At 41.6% G+C, this 24,513-nt stretch overlaps 1 protein-coding gene across 1 annotated transcript in view; it reads right to left on the reverse strand.

Moving 5' to 3' along the window:
* Nucleotides 1-1,475: 1,475 nt before the first annotated feature.
* LOC118374387 (protein eyes shut homolog) overlaps nt 1,476-24,513 on the reverse strand; it is a gene marked incomplete at its 3' end in the record, with an annotated part of 35,411 nt that continues 12,373 nt past the window's right edge. Inside the window, exons 3-6 of the mRNA XM_052501767.1 lie at nt 11,813-11,917; nt 10,097-10,236; nt 3,472-3,635; nt 1,476-1,729 (exon numbers count right to left, since the gene is read on the reverse strand). Coding sequence (XP_052357727.1) covers nt 1,476-1,729; nt 3,472-3,635; nt 10,097-10,236; nt 11,813-11,917 — 663 coding nt within the window. The remainder of the gene's footprint in view (nt 1,730-3,471; nt 3,636-10,096; nt 10,237-11,812; nt 11,918-24,513) is intronic.

Raw genomic sequence — 24,513 nt, forward strand, 5'->3', positions numbered from 1 at the left:
CCACAGGTGCATGTTCATTAATTGTTTAGGCTTCATTGAACAAGCATAGGAAACCGTGTTTAAACCCTTTACAATGAAGATCTGTGAAGTTATTTGGATTTTTACGAATTGTCTTTGAAAGACAGGGTCCTGAAAAAGGGACGTTTCTTTTTTGCTGAGTTTATATAACACTACACCACACACACACACACACACACACACACACACACACACACACACACACACCTTGATAGAATTGTGGCCCCAATTTAGCTTGTCTTCAGGGACCTTTATGGCATTGTGTACACTCCCATGGGGGTACTAGGGAACACAGAGCTCTGCCAAGTGCTGTATTGTAAATCAATGGTTGTACGGCACGAACAACTAATGTCCCTCAGCCAGCAGACTGCTCAGGCTGACCATTCATTATAAACAGAAAACAGAGCATTCTGCTCCATTTCAAGGGTGCCAATATATACTGAACAAAAATATAAATGCAACATGCAACAATTTCAATGATTTTACTGAGTTACAGTTCATATAAGGAATTAATTTGGTCCTAATGTATGGATTTCACATGACTGCGCAGGGTGCAGCCATGGGTTGGCCTGGGAGGGTATAGGCCCACCCACCGGGGAGTCATGTTAAGAAGCCGGATGGTTAAGAAGCCGGATGTGGAGGCCCTGTGGTGGCATGGTTACAAGTGGTCTGCGGTTGTGAGGCCGGTTTTACGTACTGCCAAATTCTCTAAAACAACGTTGGAGGTGGCTTATGATAGAGAAATTAACATTCAATTCTCTGGCAGCAAATCTGGTGGACAATTGCACTCTCCCTCAAAACTTGAGACATCTGTGGCATTGTGTTGTGTTAAAAAAAACTGCCTATTTAGAGTGACCTTTAATTGTCCCCAGCACAAGGTGCACCTGTGTAATGATAATGCTGTTTAATCAGCTTCTTTATATGCCACACCTGTCAGGTGGATTATCTTGGCAAAGGAGAAATGCTCACTAACAGGAATGTAAACAAATTTGTGCACCACATTTTAGAGAAATTCCTTTTTTTGTGGGTATCGACAATTTCTGGGATCTTGTATATTTTTTGTTCAGTGAAGTCATCTGTACAAATAGGATATTTTCAAGGGGATGCTTCTATGCCACGTTCTCTTTTTGGTTATCAGGTTGTGATTTTCAAGGTAAGGGAACACAATGTGTTCATTTGTCATTTGGTTGAGGTATTCATTTGACGATTTCAAAGCTACCACGATAAAGGATGACAGATATTAACAACAATGAACTAATAAAACCCCTGCCACACACTCTTCATTCGTTAAATCAAATCTAAATCACATGTTATTGGTCACATGCACATGTTGTAGTGAAATGCTTGTGTTCCTAGCTCAAACAATAGCTAGCAATAGTTAGTCAGTTAGTTGGTGCCTTGACCTGAAATCAATTGTTTTATGTTATCACAAGTGTGGCAACATACTTTAGGCCTACCTTCAAACCCTGGGGGGCAGTGGCATTGATAGCCTCCGATGACATCCTCACAGGTGGCACCATTGACACACGGGGAACTCTTACACTCATCCGTCTCCTGCTCACAGTAGCTCCCCTGGAACCCGAGCTCACAGCGACAAGTATAGTTGTATTGTTGGTCTAGACATACGCCGTGCTCAGAGCAGTGGTGTCCAATGCAGTTATCAACGTCCATCTCACAGTAGCTACCGCTGTATCCTCTGGGACAAAGGCAGCTGGTGACAAACAACTCCCATTATAAGACGATATCAACAGACACAGTTCATAGATACTTTCTGACAAGTCTTAAGATGCATTAAGACTGCCTCGTAATGCATTATAGCTGTCTGTCTTAAGTGAAGTGTTACCAAAACATTTAAGATCATTTCTAAATGGATCTTAATTAGTTTTTAGTTTTTATTTCACCAGGTAGGCCAGTTGAGAACATTCTAGCATCCTAGAGGAATTACAAACCAGCAATTGTTAATGGAGTTTCCAATACTTTTTCTATTCTGTATAACCCCATTGTTGAGGTAACCATCAGAGCAGCGGTTGGCCTAAACATACCGTGTATTTTTATTGGATAGAGGACAGAGAGAAAGACAGGGAAGATGGGAGAGAGGTTTAGTGCCAGAATGAATGGCCTGTGACAGACTTGAACCCACACCGACACAGTATGTGTGTTCTCTGAGGGTAGCAGCCTTAATCAGTAGACTTCAGGCTCCACATAGACAATACATAAAACCAGTCACAGTGCCTTCAGAAAGGATTCAAAATTCATTGAATCTAAAAAAAAAATCTCACCCATCTACACACAATACCACATAATGACAACTGAAAACATGTATTTATCTCACCCATCTGCACACAATTCCCCATAATGACAACGTGAAAACATGTTTTTTTTGTTGATTTTGGCAAATTTGTTGAAATTACACACAGAAATGTCTATATATAAGGTGTCAGATTTCACATCCTGCATCTCAGATGACAGCGGAGTGGCATGTGAAGCGGGACAACCAGAGCTTTCACGGAGTGCAAAGCCATAATTTACTTTCAATATATTTGCTAAAATAAAATAAAAATATGTTTTCACTTTGTCATTATGGGGTATTGTGTGTAGATGGGTAAAAAAAAATGTAATCCATTTTGAATTCAGGCTGTAACACAACAAAATGTGGAATGTTGTTGATGTTGCACAATTCACACAGGGCTCTGTACACAGAATGTCGGTCGGAACCGGTCCAGGACCGGTCCAGGACAGGTCAAAGGGACTTAACGTTTTACTAATAAACACATACAACAGACAGAAGGCTTAATGTTTTACTAATAAACACATACAACAGCAAACACTTAGCCTTAGAAGGCTTAACGATTTATTAATAAACACATAACAGCAAACACTTTTACTAATAAACACATACAACAGCAAACACTTAGCCTTAGGCTTAACATTTTACTAATAAACACATACAACAGCAAACACTTAGCCTTAACGTTTTACTAATAAACACATACAACAGCAAACACTTAGCCTTAGAAGGCTTAACGTTTTACTAATAATGTTAGCCTTAGAAGGCTTAATGTTCTACTAATGTTAAGGGGCGAGGGGGGGGTTACAGTTTTTAACTTAGTTTCCTGCAATTCTACACATTTCACCACGGTTAATGCCGTGTTCGTATGCCATCTGAACATTATAACAAAATCAATGGGCCATGACTTTTGGGAATTTCAGATTCTCCCTGTCTAGTTTTTATTTCTGTTAGTTGTCAAAGATGATCTTGTTTAAAAAAAATAGATATTGCTCCATTTTCTTTTCTACATACTTTATATCTGGTTTGAGTCTTTAAAGTTGACACTGAAAATGTTTCACCACCCCATTTCACAATTGTTTTATATAATATTATTTGGAGTGACGCTAAATGAATATAGGGGAAACACTGAATAGTGTATTTGAGACCTTGCCTTAGGCACTCACCTGTAGCCATCAATCTCATCTACACAAGTGGCTCCGTTTTGGCACCAGTGCTGAACACAATCGTTGATGTTTAAGCGGCAGTTACGTCCTGCCCATCCAGGTGCACAGACACAGGTGTAACTGCTGTCGTTGTTCCAGACACAACGTCCTCCGTTGGCACATGGCTGTAGAGAGAGAAGAGAACATTGTCACACACAGTTACGTCCTGCCCATCCAGGTGCACAGACACAGGTGTAACTGCTTACGTTGTTCAAGACAAACGTCCTCCGTTGGCACATGGCTGTAGAGAGAGAAGAGAACATTGTCACACGCACCATTCACACAACCTGCTTATTCACTATGTAATACTGTATCTTGGGGACAATACCAAATAACTCAGGCCTTTTGCAAAGCAAATGACATCTTGTTTCTTTTAAAAAGCTGGCAGAATCTTTGATATGATGTGTAGCTAGATTCAATATCGTATTCCATAGCCACATTCGTTCCTTCTCTCTATTCCATAGCCATCTCGTTCCTTCTCTCTATTCCATAGCCACGTCTGTTCCTTCTCTCTATTCCATAGCCACATCTCGTTCCTTCTCTCTATTCCATAGCCACATCTCGTTCCTTCTCTCTATTCCATAGCCACATCTCGTTCCTTCTCTCTATTAGTCCATAGCCACGTCTCGTTCCTTCTCTCTATTATAGCCACGTCTCGTTCCTTCTCTCTATTCCATAGCCACATCTCGTTCCTTCTCTCTATTCCATAGCCACATCACGTTCTTTCTCTCTATTCCATAGCCACGTCTCGTTCCTTCTCTCTATTCCATAGCCACATCTCGTTCCTTCTCTCTATTCCATAGCCACATCTGGCCTTTTCATTCCATAGCCACGTCTCGTTCCTTCTCTATTCCATGCCACATCTCGTTCCTTCTCTCTATTCCATAGCCACGTCTCGTTCCTTCCTCTATTCCATAGCCACATCTCGTTCCTTCTCTCTATTCCATAGCCACATCTCGTTCCTTCTCTCTATTCCATAGCCACATCTCGTTCCTTCTCTCTATTCCATAGCCACATCTCGTTCCTTCTCTCTATTCCATAGCCACATCTCGTTCCTTCTCTCTATTCCATAGCCACATCTCGTTCCTTCTCTCTATTCCATAGCCACATCTCGTTCCTTCTCTCTATTCCATAGCCACATCTCGTTCCTTCTCTCTATTCCATAGCCACGTCTCGTTCCTTCTCTCTATTCCATAGCCACATCTCGTTCCTTCTCTCTATGCCATAGCCACATCTCGTTCCTTCTCTCTATTCCATAGCCACGTCTCGTTCCTTCTCTCTATTCCATAGCCACATCTCGTTCCTTCTCTCTAGTCCATAGCCACATCTCGTTCCTTCTCTCTATTCCATAGCCACGTCTCGTTCCTTCTCTCTATTCCATAGCCACATCTCGTTCCTTCTCTCTATTCCATAGCCACGTCTCGTTCCTTCTCTCTATTCCATAGCCACGTCTCGTTCCTTCTCTCTATTCCATAGCCACATCTCGTTCCTTCTCTCTATTCCATAGCCACGTCTCGTTCCTTCTCTCTATTCCATAGCCACATCTCGTTCCTTCTCTCTATTCCATAGCCACATCTCGTTCCTTCTCTCTATTCCATAGCCACATCTCGTTCCTTCTCTCTATTCCATAGCCACATCTCGTTCCTTCTCTCTATTCCATAGCCACATCTCGTTCCTTCTCTCTATTCCATAGCCACGTCTCGTTCCTTCTCTCTATTCCATAGCCACATCTCGTTCCTTCTCTCTATTCCATAGCCACATCTCGTTCCTTCTCTCTATTCCATAGCCACATCTCGTTCCTTCTCTCTATTCCATAGCCACGTCTCGTTCCTTCTCTCTATTCCATAGCCACATCTCGTTCCTTCTCTCTATTCCATAGCCACATCTCGTTCCTTCTCTCTATTCCATAGCCACGTCTCGTTCCTTCTCTCTATTCCATAGCCACATCTCGTTCCTTCTCTCTATTCCATAGCCACATCTCGTTCCTTCTCTCTATTCCATAGCCACATCTCGTTCCTTCTCTCTATTCCATAGCCACGTCTCGTTCCTTCTCTCTATTCCATAGCCACATCTCGTTCCTTCTCTCTATTCCATAGCCACGTCTCGTTCCTTCTCTCTATTCCATAGCCACGTCTCGTTCCTTCTCTCTATTCCATAGCCACATCTCGTTCCTTCTCTCTATTCCATAGCCACATCTCGTTCCTTCTCTCTATTCCATAGCCACGTCTCGTTCCTTCTCTCTATTCCATAGCCACATCTCGTTCCTTCTCTCTATTCCATAGCCACGTCTCGTTCCTCTCTCTATTCCATAGCCACGTCTCGTTCCTTCTCTCTATTCCATAGCCACATCTCGTTCCTTCTCTCTATTCCATAGCCACGTCTCGTTCCTTCTCTCTATTCCATAGCCACATCTCATTCCTTCTCTCTATTCCATAGCCATGTCTCGTTCCTTCTCTCTATTCCATAGCCACGTCTCGTTCCTTCTCTCTATTCCATAGCCACATCTCGTTCCTTCTCTCTATTCCATAGCCACTGCTCGTTCCTTCTCTCTATTCCATTATCACATCTCGTTCCTTCTCTCTATTCCATAGCCACATCTCGTTCCTTCTCTCTATTCCATAGCCACATCTCGTTCCTTCTCTCTATTCCATAGCCACGTCTCGTTCCTTCTCTCTATTCCATAGCCACATCTCGTTCCTCTCTATTCCATGGCCACATCTCGTTCCTTCTCTCTATTCCATGGCCACATCTCGTTCCTTCTCTCTATTCCATAGCCACATCTCGTTCCTTCTCTCTATTCCATAGCCACATTTCGTTCCTTCTCTCTATTCCATGGTATATGGCATTTTAATTCTCATCAAAGACAGGATATTGTTATGAAGCGTAATGTATTGTAATATAATGCATTTCTATATCTCATCGTGATCCACTGGGATGAATACAGTGATTAGGCATAACGCAGACAGTGATTTTCCATCAATACGTAGATAGTGTTTGAGTTTGACAATTTACAGCATAAAACAGATTGTGATTGCTTCGATTAAATTATCTGCAGGGACAACACTGCGTGCGTGTGTGTGTGTATGTGTGTGTGCACGAGTGTGAGTTCCATGTTCATTTGTCTAACGAGACCAAAATGACCTGATTAATGGCAACATTCCAAAGCATTTTACGAGGCGACCATCATCGAGGTGTGACTAATTTGTCAATATGCTTCGCAATGGTCATCGACATGTGTAAAAAGGCTTAAAAAACAGGACAATGAAGATACTACAAACTTTATGATTTAAAAAACAAATCAATCAGATAGTGACTGAATTATAGAACATAAAACATTGTACTGGGATGGACGAATAATTAATGGAGTTCAGTCATCTTGGTGGGAATTTAGGTATTCAATTTATTGTAAAATGTCACTTTTTTCATATAATGCACTTATATATACACATTTCCTCAGTATATCAGGTATCTTTGAAATACTTTGTGAGAAAATAAATGTGCCTCATTTGAATATATACATTGAGGGTATTTGCATACATTAACATAAATGGGTAGAACTGGGCTGAAACCACCCAAAACTTGCTCCGTCTCTAGGCCTACCTGCACCTTCTAGACTGCCTCATTAATTATTCAGTATTGTTGTTGTCACATTCTCTTGCATAATTAAACAATGCCAGCAGCATACCACCCTGCATACCACTGCTGGCTTGCTTCTGAAGCTAAGCAGGGTTTGTCCTGGTCAGTCCCTGGATGGGAGACCAGATGCTGTTGGAGGGCCAGTAGGAGGCACTCTTTCCTCTGGTCTAGAAAATATCCCAATGCCCCAGGGCAGTGATTGGGGACACTGCCCTGTGTAGGGTGCCATCTTTTGGATGGGATGTTAAACGGGTGTCCTGACTCTCTGAGGTCATTAAAGATCCCATAAGTATGTCAAGGAAGGTACCCATGGGATTTAAAATCAAAACGCTTGGCTACACCGATCTAAACATACTTCACATTGTTTGTGAGATCAGATATAATATCATCCCAGTGTTCCTTCTCGGAAGTTACTTTCATTTCAGCGCATCTAATTAGTAAGCATTCCAATTGTATTAAATTCTTACTATTTTTAATTCCACAAAACATCAAAACACACCAATTTAAAGTTCTCTTTCTTGTGATGTAACTGTCAAGACGGTGCGTTAAATCCCAGACAAAGAGTTTGCATTTTTATAGATTCAACGGAAAGCCAGTGTATTCCATTGAACATATTTCAGCCATTACCTGAGAGTTTGACAGGTCGTTACGTTAACGAGAATAAACTAATTGCACAAGCAAGAGTGGGAAAGAATCACCAGAGTAAAATAAAAGCAATCGATTCCACAAGATTTAGGTGCCAAGTGGTTTTTGCATTCCTCAAACAGGAAATATATGGCTGGAAAGGAGAGACCCTCAGGTGGGCGTGGCGTACGCGTTGCTAAATACGTTGAGCATTTGCTTTAGTCTGTATGTAGTGCCAGATGGGCGGGGTTTGCTTTAGTCTGTATGTAGTGCCAGATGGGCGGGGTTTGCTTTAGTCTGTATGTAGTGCCAGATGGGCGGGGTTTGCTTTAGTCTGTATGTAGTGTCAGATGGGCAGGGTTTGCTTTAGTCTGTCTGTAGTGCCAGATGGGCAGGGATTTGCTTTAGTCTGTATGTAGTGTCAGATGGGCGGGGTTTGCTTTAGTATGTATGTAGTGCCAGATGGGCGGGGTTTGCTTTAGTCTGTATGTAGTGCCAGATGGGCGGGGTTTGCTTTAGTCTGTCTGTAGTGCCAGATGGGTGGGGTTTGCTTTAGTCTGTATGTAGTGCCAGATGGGCGGGGTTTGCTTTAGTCTGTCTGTAGTGCCAGATGGGCGGGGTTTGCTTTAGTCTGTATGTAGTGCCAGATGGACAGGGTTTGCTTTAGTCTGTATGTAGTGCCAGATGGGCAGGGATTTGCTTTAGTCTGTATGTAGTGTCAGATGGGCGGGGTTTGCTTTAGTCTGTATGTAGTGCCAGATGGGCGGGGTTTGCTTTAGTCTGTATGTAGTGCCAGATGGGCGGGGTTTGCTTTAGTCTGTCTGTAGTGCCAGATGGGCGGGGTTTGCTTTAGTCTGTATGTAGTGCCAGATGGACAGGGTTTGCTTTAGTCTGTATGTAGTGCCAGATGGGCAGGGATTTGCTTTAGTCTGTATGTAGTGTCAGATGGGCGGGGTTTGCTTTAGTCTGTATGTAGTGCCAGATGGGCGGGGTTTGCTTTAGTCTGTATGTAGTGCCAGATGGACAGGGATTTGCTTTAGTCTGTATGTAGTGCCAGATGGGCAGGGATTTGCTTTAGTCTGTATGTAGTGCCAGATGGGCAGGGATTTGCTTTAGTCTGTATGTAGTGTCAGATGGGCGGGGTTTGCTTTAGTCTGTATGTAGTGCCAGATGGGCGGGGTTTGCTTTAGTCTGTATGTAGTGCCAGATGGACAGGGATTTGCTTTAGTCTGTATGTAGTGCCAGATGGGCAGGGATTTGCTTTAGTCTGTATGTAGTGCCAGATGGGCAGGGATTTGCTTTAGTCTGTATGTAGTGCCAGATGGGCGGGGTTTGCTTTAGTCTGTATGTAGTGCCAGATGGGCGGGGTTTGCTTTAGTCTGTATGTAGTGCCAGATGGGCGGGGTTTGCTTTAGTCTGTCTGTAGTGCCAGATGGGCGGGGTTTGCTTTAGTCTGTATGTAGTGCCAGATGGGCGGGGTTTGCTTTAGTCTGTCTGTAGTGCCAGATGGGCGGGGTTTGCTTTAGTCTGTATGTAGTGCCAGATGGGCGGGGTTTGCTTTAGTCTGTATGTAGTGCCAGATGGGCGGGGTTTGCTTTAGTCTGTATGTAGTGCCAGATGGGCGGGGTTTGCTTTAGTCTGTCTGTAGTGCCAGATGGGAGGGGTTTGCTTTAGTCTGTCTGTAGTGCCAGATGGGCGGGGTTTGCTTTAGTCTGTCTGTAGTGCCAGATGGGCAGGGGTTTGCTTTAGTCTGTATGTAGTGCCAGATGGGCGGGGTTTGCTTTAGTCTGTCTGTAGTGCCAGATGGGCGGGGTTTGCTTTAGTCTGTATGTAGTGCCAGATGGGCAGGGGTTTGCTTTAGTCTGTATGTAGTGCCAGATGGGCGGGGTTTGCTTTAGTCTGTATGTAGTGCCAGATGGGCGGGGTTTGCTTTAGTCTGTCTGTAGTGCCAGATGGGCGGGGTTTGCTTTAGTCTGTCTGTAGTGCCAGATGGGCGGGGTTTGCTTTAGTCTGTCTGTAGTGCCAGATGGGCGGGGTTTGCTTTAGTCTGTCTGTAGTGCCAGATGGGCGGGGTTAACAAGCTCAGTCAAGCCCAGATCCAGTATTTTAAATGATTTCAAATGGTATTTGGACCCAGAATTGTACTGTGCGCCAATTTGTTTGCTGGGGTTTGTTTGTTCAGTTGGGGGCAAATCCTACATTTAATTTAAGACAAATGTTCAAGTTGTCATGCATTGATGTCAATGGGAGATTAAGTGAACATTTAATTTAAATGGAAGTTAGGATTAACTCCACGTTCTGCACAAAAAAGTGTTGTTTTACCCACTTGTATGTTTGGTGGGCACAGCAGGCAACATGTGTACTTCAGTCCATCAGGCAGATCCAGACAATGTGTGTTTCTAGGGCATGTGGTGTTGGGTAGGGTACAGGCATCTACATCCACCTCACACTTCTGGCCCAGAAATCCTGCGAGGAAGCAGCGAAACAGACTCATTATCATCAACATTGAGATTAGCCACTGAGTAAAACTCAGCTGACTGGTAAAATGAGAAGGGAACAGACCTTGCCATTTTCCCCAAACAAGAATTACAATAGGATGAAATGTTTGTGAGGAGAAACAAAGGGTTTCTGACTGATAACATGAACTGAAACTTCTAGGGTTGGTTTCCCAGACACAGATTAAGATCCTGGACTTAAAAGCATATTCAATGGATCATTTCCATGTGTTTTGTTGTCTAGGACCAGGCTTAAAGGTGCAATATTGCAGAAATCGCTCTGCCATTTCCTGGTTGCAAAAATCCAAATAGTTCACCTAATTTCATTGTACCATCTAAACCGCTGTGAAATATATTTTCGATAACCAAAAATATAGTATTTTGTGCTGTTTGAAAATGGTGCACAAAACCGAAAGAAAAAGCCGCAGGCATAGAAATAACACAAATGGAACAGATCTACCACTTATTAGACTTGCTTTCAATGAGAATGACTGATCTATAACTCTTATTTCTATGTGAATTTGGTCAGGTCACCCAAAAAGACACATATTGCAGCTTTAATCCGGGTCCTGGAAACTGGCTTGTGATGTAACAAACCAGGTAGTCTAAAGCCTTTTCACGACTGATCTTGTCCTGCCGGAGATCCTGATCTAAGGACAACTCGTTCAGAATAACCTGCCCCATCTCTGGTCTTAAAAATGAACACCAGATCTGCGTCCCAAAAGGCATCCTATTCCCCTTATAACGCACTACTTTTGACCAGAGCTCTATATATAGGTAACAGGATGCCATTTGGGACGCTTTCCATGTATTGCTATGTATGGATGATGGTGAAGTGGACACATGGGTCGTGTTCAATTCCATTTAAATTCTGTCAATTCAGGATGTAATCAGAAATTACAACGATCTCCTTTGATTTCTTAATGAGAAAGAAATGGAATTTGGTTTTGAATTTCCGTTTCCGTCCTGAATTGACTGAATTGAAATGGAAGTGACCCCGACTGTGGTGGACGGTGTGATGGGGACAATGCTCTGATTGAAAGTGCAGCATCATCTGGCAGCCCAGCATAAACTCTGCCCTGCATGCCAGTCACACACACACACACAGACACACACACACACACCCTCTCGTCTCTAGGGTGGTACATCTCCATCAGACTGCATCAGTGAATGTAAATTCAGCCTCAGCCGGTCGAGACGAATAAACAATTACTGCAGAATCATATTAATACAGGAGTCGAATGCCCCATGAAAGGAGAGAGTATTCCATATCACAATATTGACATAATTCTCCTGCAGTAATGAGCTTTGGCAATGAGCCGAGTGATTTGCTCAGCTGTCAGTCAAAGGACACTGTCCAAAAGGCACCCTGTTCCCTTTATAGTGCACTACTTTTGACCAGGACCCATAGAACTGGTCAAAAGAAGTGCACTATATAGGAAATAAGGTTGCATTTGGGATGCATCCAATGGCTTGTTTGGGGCTGGGATGGATAGGGCCCTATCTTAGTGAAACTGAATGTGAGGGGGCACAACATACATACATACCTGGTGGACACCTGCATTTGTAGAAGCCAACAGAGTCCAAGCATGTCCCATTGTGCAGACAGGGGTTGGAGAAACACTGGTTCATTTCTGTCTCACAGTGGGGTCCTGAAAGACAAGAGGAAGGTGTAGTAGTGACTGATTATACTGTGTTTAATTAGTTTATGTAGGCATTTTAATTAACCCCAAATGTAAATGGACTCAATGATTCAACATTGGGATTGTAAATTCCCCCTTACAATTCCGAGGGAACATTCCAAAGTCCTGTAGTTTTATAAGCAGTGTAGCAGTTCATTCTTTTCATTTCTCTTTAAGAATTACAAATCCTGGAAAAACAGCAGGAAAAACTATTTTCAAAAGCTATTATGCAACTCAACATTAAAATGCATAAGAATCTTAAACTGTGAAACACAAAAGCCAGTGTCTCACAGTGGTCTCTTGTTCAAGTCTAGATGGGGATTCTCACAGTGGTCTCTCTTGTTCAAGTCTAGATGGGGATTCTCACAGTGGTCTCTCTTGTTCAAGTCTAGTTTAAATCTAGATGGGGATTCTCACAGTGCTCTCTCTTGTTCAAGTCTAGTTCAAGTCTAGATGGGGATTATCACAGTGCTCTCTCTTGTTCAAGTCTAGTTTCAATCTAGATGGGGATTCTCACAGTGCTCTCTCTTGTTCAAGTCTAGTTCAAGTCTAGATGGGGATTATCACAGTGCTCTCTCTTGTTCAAGTCTAGTTTCAATCTAGATGGGGATTCTCACAGTGCTCTCTCTTGTTCAAGTCTAGTTTCAATCTAGATGGGGATTATCACAGTGCTCTCTCTTGTTCAAGTCTAGTTCAAGTCTAGATGGGGATTATCACAGTGCTCTCTCTTGTTCAAGTCTAGTTCAAGTCTAGATGGGGATTATCACAGTGCTCTCTCTTGTTCAAGTCTAGTTTCAATCTAGATGGGGATTCTCACAGTGCTCTCTCTTGTTCCAAGTCTAGATGGGGATTCTCACAGTGCTCTCTCTTGTTCAAGTCTAGATGGGGATTCTCACAGTGCTCTCTCTTGTTCAAGTCTAGATGGGGGGACAGTGCTCACAGTGTTCAAGTCTCTCTCTTGTTCAAGTCTAGTTTAAATCTAGATGGGGATTCTCACAGTGCTCTCTCATGTTCCAAGTCTAGATGGGGATTATCACAGTGCTCTCTCATGTTCCAAATCTAGATGGGGATTTTCACAGTGCTGTCTCATGTTCAAGTCTAGTTTAAGTCTAGATGGGGATTCTCACAGTGCTCTCTCATGTTCCAAGTCTAGATGGGGATTATCACAGTGCTCTCTCTTGTTCAAGTCTAGATGGGGATTATCACAGTGCTCTCTCATGTTCCAAGTCTAGATGGGGATTATCACAGTGCTCTCTCTTGTTCAAGTCTAGATGGGGATTATCACAGTGCTCTCTCATGTTCAAGTCTAGTTTAAATCTAGCTTGGATATAACCTTCCTACGTAATGCATCTAGATGGTGATTTAGTCATTAAGCTCCTACCATACAGGGGATTCGTCTCAGATGTGACTGTGGAAGTGATTTATCATAAACATCCGTTCATCAATAACGGCAAATCCAGTACATATAGTAAAAGCCCCTCTTGAAAGAGTCAATCTCAGGATATGTCCCATATGACACCCTATTCCCTATATAGTGCACTACTTTTGACCAGAGCCCTATGGGATCCACTATGGTCCCTGGTCAAAATAAGTGCGCTATCAAGGGAATTGGGTGTCATTTGGGACAAAGCCTCAGTCTACTGTACAGCAGACTTACTGTGATTAATATCACAATGTTCTTTCTGTTGGTATATATATATATAAAAATGCCACATTGTGCAGCTACAAATTGTACAAATCCATCCCAACAGTGATGTGCAAAGATATCTGTCAGAAGAAATGTATTATAAGTATTGTTCAGGTAGTACTCTCAATGGGTGGGGGGGTCATTCTTCATGGAGGATGGAAGATGAAACATGACCCAAGAAATAACCGACATAAATATTGGTTTACTGCAAAGGAACTCGCCATCCGATTATTAAATAATGCATTTCAGTGTGTGCATTTCTTTTTTTTACCATGGGAGACAGAATACATATTCCAGACTGACCGAAAACAGAGAAATAATTCCGCCAACAACTAAGTCAACTCTCTGCTACTCTTCATTATTTTTTGTCATAAACAGAGCAGAAGACCCATTTCTGATGCAACAGTTGGACAAATAAAGTTGTATTGTACAACACAGTCCCCCAAAACGTCTGTAGCCTTCAATAGAGCACATGGAATAGAACCAAGAACGTTACAGTACCGTCCAGCTGCCTTAGCCTGAGTGACAGTTTGCTTGTCATCCATAAGGAGGTGGAGAGAGAGAGAGCAGAAACAGGCTGGCTCCCAGGTTAAAACCCACAGAGGAAGAAGAATTGGTCTGTTGGGGTGATGATGATGAGAGTCGGTCAGATAAACTGGTCTTTGAAAGTTAAGGTTGAAAAATCAAGTAAACTGATCATTGAAAGGTCAGGTAAAATGGTTATTGAAAGGTGAAGTAAACTGGTCATTGAAAGGTCAGGTAAACTGGTCATTGAAAGGTCAGGTAAACTGGTCACTGAAAGGTCAGGTAAACTGGTCATTGAAAGGTCAAGTAAACTGGTCTTGAAAGGTCAGGTAAACTGGTTATTAAGGTCAAGTTGACAGGTCAAGTAAATTGGTCTTGAAAAGTCAGGTAAACTAGTCATTGAATGGTCAGGTTGAAAGGTCAAGTAAACTGGTCATTGAAAGGTCAGGTAAACTGGTTATTGAAAGGTCAAGTTGAAAGGTCAGGTAAAGTGGTAGTTGAAAGACCACAGGGAGAGGGTAGCTGATATAGAAGCCAGGATATAACCTGGGGATGAGTCTCCAATGGCACTGATCCTATATAGTTCACTACTGTTGACAGATAAAAGCAGAAAGTGATGAGATGCCCCCTGAGATGAAGGAACATGAAAGGTAAAATGGGAATATAATTGGACATGGAAGTAAATGCAGGTCGTTCAAGTCAAGTAGAGAGAAATGTACAGGAGTAGTATCAGAAGGAAATATGCGCTCCTACGAACATATCAGCCTGTCTGTCTTGTACTGTTAATATGATGTCATATGGATTAGGAATGGGCACGCTTATTTGAATATTCAAATATCCGAACGGACGTTAGTAGTAGTACTCAAACATTTTGCAGGTCTACTTTATCCAGAAAAAAAGTGTATTTTTAATTAAATTATCCTTGTGACATAGTTACATAGAAATTATATACCATGACATTTGAAAGTCTTAATTTAATAAAACAAACTTTGAATGTAGTTTTTATGACGATGCATTGAGCTACTACTACACATTTAGTCCTCCAGTCAGCGCTGACAAGGGATTACTATTAACCACTCTTTAAATAGAGATTACAGACACACACCTAACTGAGGGCCTGACACAGATCAACGCTAAACACTCATCAGAAATATTATTTGTACTATTCTAATAGTGAAATTATTTCCCATTTCCATCCCTAATATGGATAACAATAGTATGTTGTGTTAGGCTATGTTATGTCCCATATAAATCTTGGTTAACCCAGAACTAAAATCTCACTTAATGTTTACTTAGTCTGTCCACGAGATATGTCAATATATAATGAACAAAAATATGAACTAAAAATGTAAAGTGTTGGTCCCATGTTTCATGAGCTGAAATAAAACATCCCAGAAATATTCCATACTCACAAAAAGCTTATTTCTCTCAAATGTTGTGCACAAATGTGTTTACATCCCTGTTAGTGAGCATTTCTCCCTTGCCAAAATATTTCATCCACCTGACAGGTGTGGCATATCAAGAAGCTGATGAAACAGCATGATCATTACACAGGTGCACTTTGTGCTTGGGACAATAAAATGCCACTCCAAAATGTGCAGTTTCTTCACACAACACAATGCCACAGATGTCTCAAGTTTTGAGGGACTGCAGGAATATCCACCAGAGGTGTTGCCAGAGAATTGAATGTTCAATTCTCTACCATAAGCCGCCTCCAACATAATTTTTGAGAATTTAGCAGTACATTGAACCGGCCTCACAACCGCAGACCACGTGTAACCACTTCAGCCCAGGACCTCCACATCCGGCTTCTCACCTACGGGATCATCTGAGACCAGCCACCCAGAAAGCTGATGAAACTGAGGAGTATTTCTGTCTGTAATAAAGCCCTTTTGTGGGGTAAAACTAATTCTGATTGGCAGGTCCTGACTCCCCAGTGGGTGGGCCTGGCTCCCAAGTCGGTGGGCCTGGGAGGGCACTGGTAGTATAGAACAAATCAATCTTTTATTTTTTATTGAAGCTTTATTTAACTAGGCAAGTCAGTTCAGAACAAATTCTTATTTATAATGACGGCCTACACCGGCCAAACCCGGACGACGCTGGGCCAATTGTGCGCCGACCCTATGGGACTCCCAACCACGGCCAGATGTGATACAGCCTGGATCAGCATGGTAATGCTCCCCTGAATATTTCCAAAATTCCCATTATGAGCATTTACCTAGTTAAGTAAATAATCCTCAAAACCACCTCAAAATGTATTCATGAAATATCATAAATACCTTCGATACTGAAACACGAAGGTCATGTAGCAAACCATGAACCGTCAATGAGGAATAAACTTGGAAAAGGTTCAGGGTGAATGTTTGTGATTACTTCATTGTTATACATTGGGATTAATTTCCCCTTTCTAAAGCTCCAGGTTAGGTGAAGTGGATAACGATGTGTGCATCGCAGATGAAATATGCAATGGAAACCAATTAAGATAGGATTATATCTTTCTGCAGAGCAAACTTAATTACTAATGTACCATGAACTTTATACATTAGTGTAGGAACGCTCACAGAAAAGCATGCATGTAAAGGATATTGAGATGAATGAGAGAAAGAGGCATTAACCAGATCTGGGTTCAAATACTATTCAACAGATTAAACATTGCTTTAGCCTGCCTGGAGTGGGGGTGCCTGTTATGCAGGGTTTTGGTTTGCACTTTTGAGACTTTCCTGATGGTTCCATCACAGCAGGCAAACCCAATCAAGCACAGATAGAGTATTTGAAATTATTTTGAATAGTATTTGAACCCAGGAACCAGACAATAGCATTAAGATCTGAGATTAGTGTGTGTGTGTGTGTGTGTGCGTGCGACCATGTGGATCACAGTTCTTCATTGACGCATCATGGCGAGAGAGAGCACAGCAAAGGTTCAATGTATGTTCCAAAATGGCACCTAAAGTAGTGCACTACTTTTTGACTAGAGCCCTATGCGCCCTGGTCAAAAGTAGTGCACTATAAAGGGAATGTGGTGCCATTTGGGACACACTTTAAAACTCAGATCTCCAGCACCATGTAGCCAGCTCATAAATACCCAGAGAGGACTTGGCTGGTGTCAGTAATTGGCTCATATACTGCAGTTCTTGGGCACCGTCCAAGGCCAAAGCAACACACTATGCAAACCTTTGCAAAAATTATAAAATAATGATAAATTGTATTTTCAGAAAGAACACCACCGCCAAAGAAGCCCTCTGCTTAATGATACATTTCTTACTGTACAGCATGGGTCGGCAACAGGCGGCCCACGGGACAAAACCAGTGTAATGAAGGTATGAAATGATTGCTATTTTCAAATACAATCTCTTTTCGGGCTTAGTTGGGGTCAATATGCAGTGTACAAATGATTATGAGGTTGATGAAGCACAACTTTAGATTTCCTACATTATTATTATATTTAGTTTATTCTAGCACTTTAACGATTTAATCTATAAAACACAAAACCAACTTTAAAACACAGATTGATTGAAAAATATTTGTGATAGCATTTATACTTTTGTACTACAACAATATATTAATGAGTTCCCAATGCATTTCAATGGCAAACAAAGGGTCCATAGACTTTTAAAGATTCTAGAATCTAGACCCATCTCCTCTTTCACCGTTTAAGCAATCAACCCCAAACCTACGTTGAGATGTTCAGACTGCCCCTGCTTAGATTGCCTGTCTAGTGATTTTTTTATACTATGTACAGTATACTTTCTGAACTATAAAGATTTTAATTGTGCGTAAAATAACATGAATGAGAACCATAGGTATACAGAAGTAGCTTTTTAAAATGGTCCTGCTCCTTGGCCAGTTACGCTTCATGATCAACTTCAAAACATCTTCAAACTCTTTCAAATCTTTATCAACTATAACTACACTGAACAAAAATATAAACACAACATGCAACAATTTCAAAGATTTTACTGAGTTACTGTTCATATAATGTTCACAAAATTGACATCAGAAAACCGCTCGCCCACACAGCGCCATACACGCTGTCTGCCATCTGCCCGGTACAGATGATGCCAGGATTCATCCGGGAAGAGCACATTTCTCCAGCGTGCCAGTGGCCACAGAAGGTGAGCATTTGCCCACTGAAGTTGGTTACGTCGCCAAACTGTAGTTCGATGAGCATGCAGATGAGCTTCCCTGAGACGGTTTCTGACAGTTTGTGCAGAAATTCTTTAGTTGTGCAAACCCACAGTTTCATCAGCTGTCCAGGTGGCTGGTCTCAGATGATAGATCCCGCAGGTGAAAAAGCTGGATGTGGAGTTCCTGGGCTGGCGTGGTTACACGTGGTCTGCAGCCATGGGGGGGGGCAGACGTGGGACCAACACGTGGGACCGACACTTTACATGTTGCGTTTATATTTGTGTTCATTGTATGTACACATTGGCATAAATGTGCATAAAATTAAAATTCTTAAAAACTTTTATCACTGCATCTGCATAAACTACATTTGCATAAACTACATTTGCATAAACTACATTTGCATAAAATAACTCAACAACAGTACCTTTTGAACCGTTCAAGCTAGAGATGCCAAACCAACTTCACATGTTCAGGCTATCCTATACATTAAATCATCATTCACAAGCTAGAGATGCCAAAACCAACTTCACATGTTCAGGCTATCCTATACATTAAATCATCATTCACAAGCTAGAGATGCCAAACCAACTTCACATGTTCAGGCTATCCTATACATTAAATCATCATTCACAAGCTAGAGATGCCAAACCAACTTCACATGTTCAGGCTATCCTATACATTAAATCATCATTCACAAGCTAGAAAGCACACCACATTTTCTTCAGGAAATGTACTTTTCTAGTTATAATAATTTTGTCGGCCTGAGAACCATTTGCTCCAACAAAAATCGTTAATTTGATGCCTTTTCGGTTTGTTTTTGGAGATTCTACCATAGCTCCAATTTTCCTTCCTGTATTGGATAGACACATGGGTTTTACAACAGGCACGTGCCTGTCTGTCTGCCTGTCTGTCTGCCTGTCTGTCTGCCGGTCTGTCTGCCGGTCTGCAGTAGAGCACTGGCCTGTGATGTACTAAAATGTGAGCACTGGAACAACGTAAGGGGACATTTTACTACGGCCATTTTACATTTATTGTCTGCTTTCTTTGCTTAGAGGTACGGTATGCATCGGTAGAGATGTGTTTTATTCAAGATAATAGTGCAGCACTACCGGAGACATCACAAGCCACTAAATCTACCTTTTATGAGGAAACAGGAAGCGGGCAGAATATAACCATTCAGATTAAGTAAATAAAAAGAGGGTTGGTGGCAAGCATGTGAAGCTGTCTAATAAAATCTAAGCTCTAACATTGATGATATATGAACACTGACAACCACAACCACTTTGGTTCGGTGATTGAAGCAGTGGTACAACCATCTACTGTATATTGTGGGCAGAGAGAGAGAGGGAGAGAAACATGATATTCAACCCTTTAGTAACCCTAAAATGTATATCTTTTAAAACCTCCTTTAGCTAACCTAAAATGTATATATTTTAAAACCTCCTTCAGCTAACCTAAATGTATATATTTTAAAACCTCCTTTAGCTAACCTAAAATGTATATATTTTAAAACCTCCTTCAGCTAACCTAAATGTATATATTTTAAAACCTCCTTTAGCTAACCTAAAATGTATATATTTTAAAACCTCCTTCAGCTAACCTAAATGTATATATTTTAAAACCTCCTTTAGCTAACCTAAAATGTATATATTTTAAAACCTCCTTCAGCTAACCTAAATGTATATCTTTTAAAACCTCCTTTAGCTAACCTAAAATGTATATATTTTAAAACCTCCTTCAGCTAACCTAAAATGTATATATTTAAAACCTCCTTCAGCTAACCTAAAATGTATATATTTTAAAACCTCCTTCAGCTAACCTAAAATGTATATATTTTAAAACCTCCTTCAGCTAACCTAAAATGTATATATTTTAAAACCTCCTTTAGCTAACCTAAAATGTACATCTTTTAAAACCTCCTTTAGCTAACCTAAAATGGAAGTATCCTCTTTGGAATTCCTATTAGATGTTTTAAAGAAATGAACCCTAATATTCTCCTGCTCGTTGATTTTAAATTATGATTGCTTCCACTTGGAGAAGAACCTAGCAGTTGGTCAGACAGTCTGTTGTTTCAAGGGCCATATAAAAAGAGACAGGATATGGAGCGGAGATTAGCTTCTTTAAATCCACAAGACTGAATTACTGGTGTTCTGGGACTCCTTGGCTTTTCAATAGCTGTGTGATTTCAATTAGGAGACTCTGATTGGAAATATAACAAGACAGGGGAAAGATACGGACAACAAAAGGCATGGTCTGCGTCCCAAATGGCACCACATTCCCTTTATAGTGTACTACTTTCTACCAGGACACATAGGGCTCTGATCAAAAGTAGTGCACTATATAGGAATAGAGTGCCATTTGAGACACATGCCCTATCTCGGAGGAATCTGCCCTTCTAAAGTTTCATAGTGTCTCTTCAGCATGTCACGGACATTTTTTGGCAGATTACAATCAGGTGCTTGGCATTTTGTGATGGCCTTTTGGACAGCACCTTGTCTGCCTGCCTGGAAAAAGAAAATAAACCCTTGATATGCGTCTGGAGGGGAAAAAAAAACTATAAAGCCATGCAAGGTGAAAAATGTCTCCAATGTCTGTACAGTTTCCCTAAGAATAAAGGAATAACACTTTATACGAAGGTACCTACATAGGGACTTCATGACACATTCATAACCACTTCAAAACCCGGATATCTGCAGTACATGAACATTTCATAAACGCTTATACCATCGGCCGCAAGTTCATATTTTTCTAGTCTGAATAAAAACTTAAATATCAGGGGCTTGAGCAATGCACTCAGAAATGCTTGATCTACTCCAGACAGACTGGTCCTGAGGGCTTCGAGACGGGTTCTGAAATTAAACGGGGGCCTTCTGAAAGTCCGCCCGCTTCAACGCTTCATAATTCCACATCGAAAAAGGGATCCCTGGATGCCTAGGGCTGTGTCCTAAATGGCAGCCTTTTCCCATAGTGCATTACTTATGACCAGGAGGAGCCCTATTGGCCCTGGTCAAAAGTAGTCCCTAAATAGGGAATAGGGTTCCACTTGGCATGGACGCCTCGGAGTGAAGGGTTCCATCAGTCACTGAGGTGCTGCCACATTGTGAGAGACAATTTTCCATCAGCGAAGTGGCAACCGATATTTGAGCCTGGCGCAGCACAAAAAAAAAAAGCCCTAGCTCATGTAATGCTATGTAAGGACTTATCGGAGTGACAGGTGTGAGTGTGTCAGCTAAGATGGGGACTGAGGTTCTGCTGACAGGATTGAGAGGACCAATGATGAAAGACATGAAATGAAGAGAGCCACTTGTTCATTCTGAGGGTTGTGGTTTGGTTTAGGCTGTTGTATGTATGATGGAGAACTAGATACTCCAAATTAAACATATATCGAGAAGATGTGTATTTTTTAACACCAGAGGAAAACACATGAAAGTTATAATCTAAAGACTTGTTTACTAGTGGTCCTCGAAAACTCTTTTCAACAGAGTCTAAAGTATTTGGAATTTGGTTAATGGACCCAGAAATGAATAGTGTACGATGTATAAAACAAATTGAAAAATGACTTTTCATGGCATCCAGCTTTTTGTACAGGTTTAGAATAAACAAGGAGCATCATTAACTATCAAACGACATGAGTCTAAAATTGTATTGAAATATTTCTGTAAACGATTACACTTTGGACTTTTTATATGTATATATATATTTTTTAACCTGTTAGAACTCTAGGGGCAGTATTTCATTTTTGGATAAAAAGACGTGCCCGTTTTTACGATATTTTTCACGAAAAGACTTAAATTGATAGTTTTGGAAAAAACATACGTTTCCAGAACTGCAAAGATTTTCATGATATAGAACAATATCTACAGGCAAAACCAAGATGTTTGAGTGACCAGGAAATCAACAGGATTTTTTCACGTTTTTGATCTCATATGGCTAAGACAACAAATATAGGTTAATGTTTTTCCTTTGGTGGATAGAAGTGGTTAAGTACTCCAATAGCTGTTGCTTATAGTATTCATGTATGTAGCCAATATCTTGTTGCTGTCCTTGGTTGGCAGGTTCAATGAAGAAATGTCCTGCAACCTCCGCCTTTCATATTTTAGACAAAATAACGCAAATTATGGAATAATCCACTTGAGGAATTGTGAAAAGATGAGCAATGGGAATGACATCCCTTATATTTTGGGAATGACATGCCGTGTCTATAACTGGCATTTTGAAGAGATATATGACCAAACACTTATATGAGGATTGATTCAAACCTTTATGGAGTTAATGACAGGAATGACGGTTATGAAGAAACTGGCCAAATGACAAAGTAACAAAACGGGAATAATCCCTTGGAAGCATCTTTCAGGAAAAACTTATAATGGGAATGACTGCCTTATAACGGGAATGACACGCCTTATAACATCTGAAGTTCTTATAACGGAATGACATTTATGAATCCCTTTGCTGGTTAAGGAATGACACGCCTTATAACGGGAATGACACGCATATAACGGCTATGACACTCTATAACGGGAATGACACGCCTTTAAAAGCATATTTTGAAAATCTATAACGGGAATGGAATGACACGCCTTATAACGGGAATGACACGCCATATAACGGGAATGACACGCCTTATGGAAATGAGCTTGAGGCTGAGTCACAATCCGGATAACGGGAATGGGGCGCCTTATAACGGGAATGACACGCCTTATAACGGGAATGATCTAAGACAACAAATATAGGAATGTTTTTACTTTTATAACGTGGTTAAATGACAATACGCCAATATAACGGGAATGACACGCCTTATAACGGGAATGACACGCCTTATAACGGGAATGACACGCCTATAACGGGAATGACACGCCTTATGGAATGACACGCCATATAACGGGAATGACACTCCTTATAATGGGAATGACACGCCTTATAACGGGAATGACACGCCTTATAACGGGAATGACACGCCATATAACGGAATGACACGCATATAACGGGAATGACACGCCTTATAACGGGAATGACACGCCTTATAACGGGAATGACACGCCTTATAACGGGAATGACACGCCATATAACGGAATGACACGCCTTATAACGGGAATGACACGCCATATAACGGGAATGACACGCCTTATAACGGGGAATGACACGCCTTATAACGGGAATGACACGCCATATAACGGGAATGACACGCCTTATAACGGGAATGACACGCCATATAACGGGAATGACACGCCTTATAACGGGAATGACACGCCATATAACGGGAATGACACGCCTTATAACGGGAATGACAATAACGGGAATGACACGCCATATAACGGGAATGACACGCCTTATAACGGGAATGACACGCCATATAACGGGAATGACACGCCTTATAACGGGAATGACACGCCTTATAACGGGAATGACACGCCATATAACGGGAATGACACGCCTTATAACGGGAATGACACGCCTTATAACGGGAATGACACGCCTTATAACGGGAATGACACTCCTTATAACGGGAATGACACGCCATATAACGGGAATGACACGCCTTATAACTGCTGGAATGGAATGACACGCCATATAACGGGAATGACACGCCATATAACGGGAATGACACGCCTTATAACGGGAATGACACGATATAACGGGAATGACACGCCATATAATGGAAATGACACGCCTTATAACGGGAATGACACGCCTTATAACGGGAATGATATAACGGAAATGACACGCCATATAACGGGAATGACACGCCATATAACGGGAATGACACGCCATATAACGGGAATGACACGCCTTATAACGGGAATGACACGCCATATAACGGGAATGACACGCCATATAACGGAAATGACACGCCTTATAACGGGAATGACACGCCATATAACGGGAATGACTTATAACGGAAATGCCATATAACGGGAATGACACGCCATATAACGGGAATGACACGCCATATAACGGGAATGACACGCCTTATAACGGGAATGACACGCCTTATAACGGGAATGACACGCCTTATAACGGGAATGACACGCCATATAACGGAATGACACGCCATATAACGGAATGCCTTATAACGGGAATGACACGCCTTATAACGGGAATGACACGCCATATAACGGGAATGACACGCCATATAACGGGGAATGACACGCCTTATAACGTGGAATGACACGCCTAACGGGAATGACACGCCATATAACGGGAATGACACGCCTTATAACGGGAATGA

This window comes from Oncorhynchus keta, unplaced genomic scaffold (assembly GCF_023373465.1).
Source record: "Oncorhynchus keta strain PuntledgeMale-10-30-2019 unplaced genomic scaffold, Oket_V2 Un_contig_14327_pilon_pilon, whole genome shotgun sequence".
Classification (NCBI taxonomy): domain Eukaryota; kingdom Metazoa; phylum Chordata; class Actinopteri; order Salmoniformes; family Salmonidae; genus Oncorhynchus; species Oncorhynchus keta.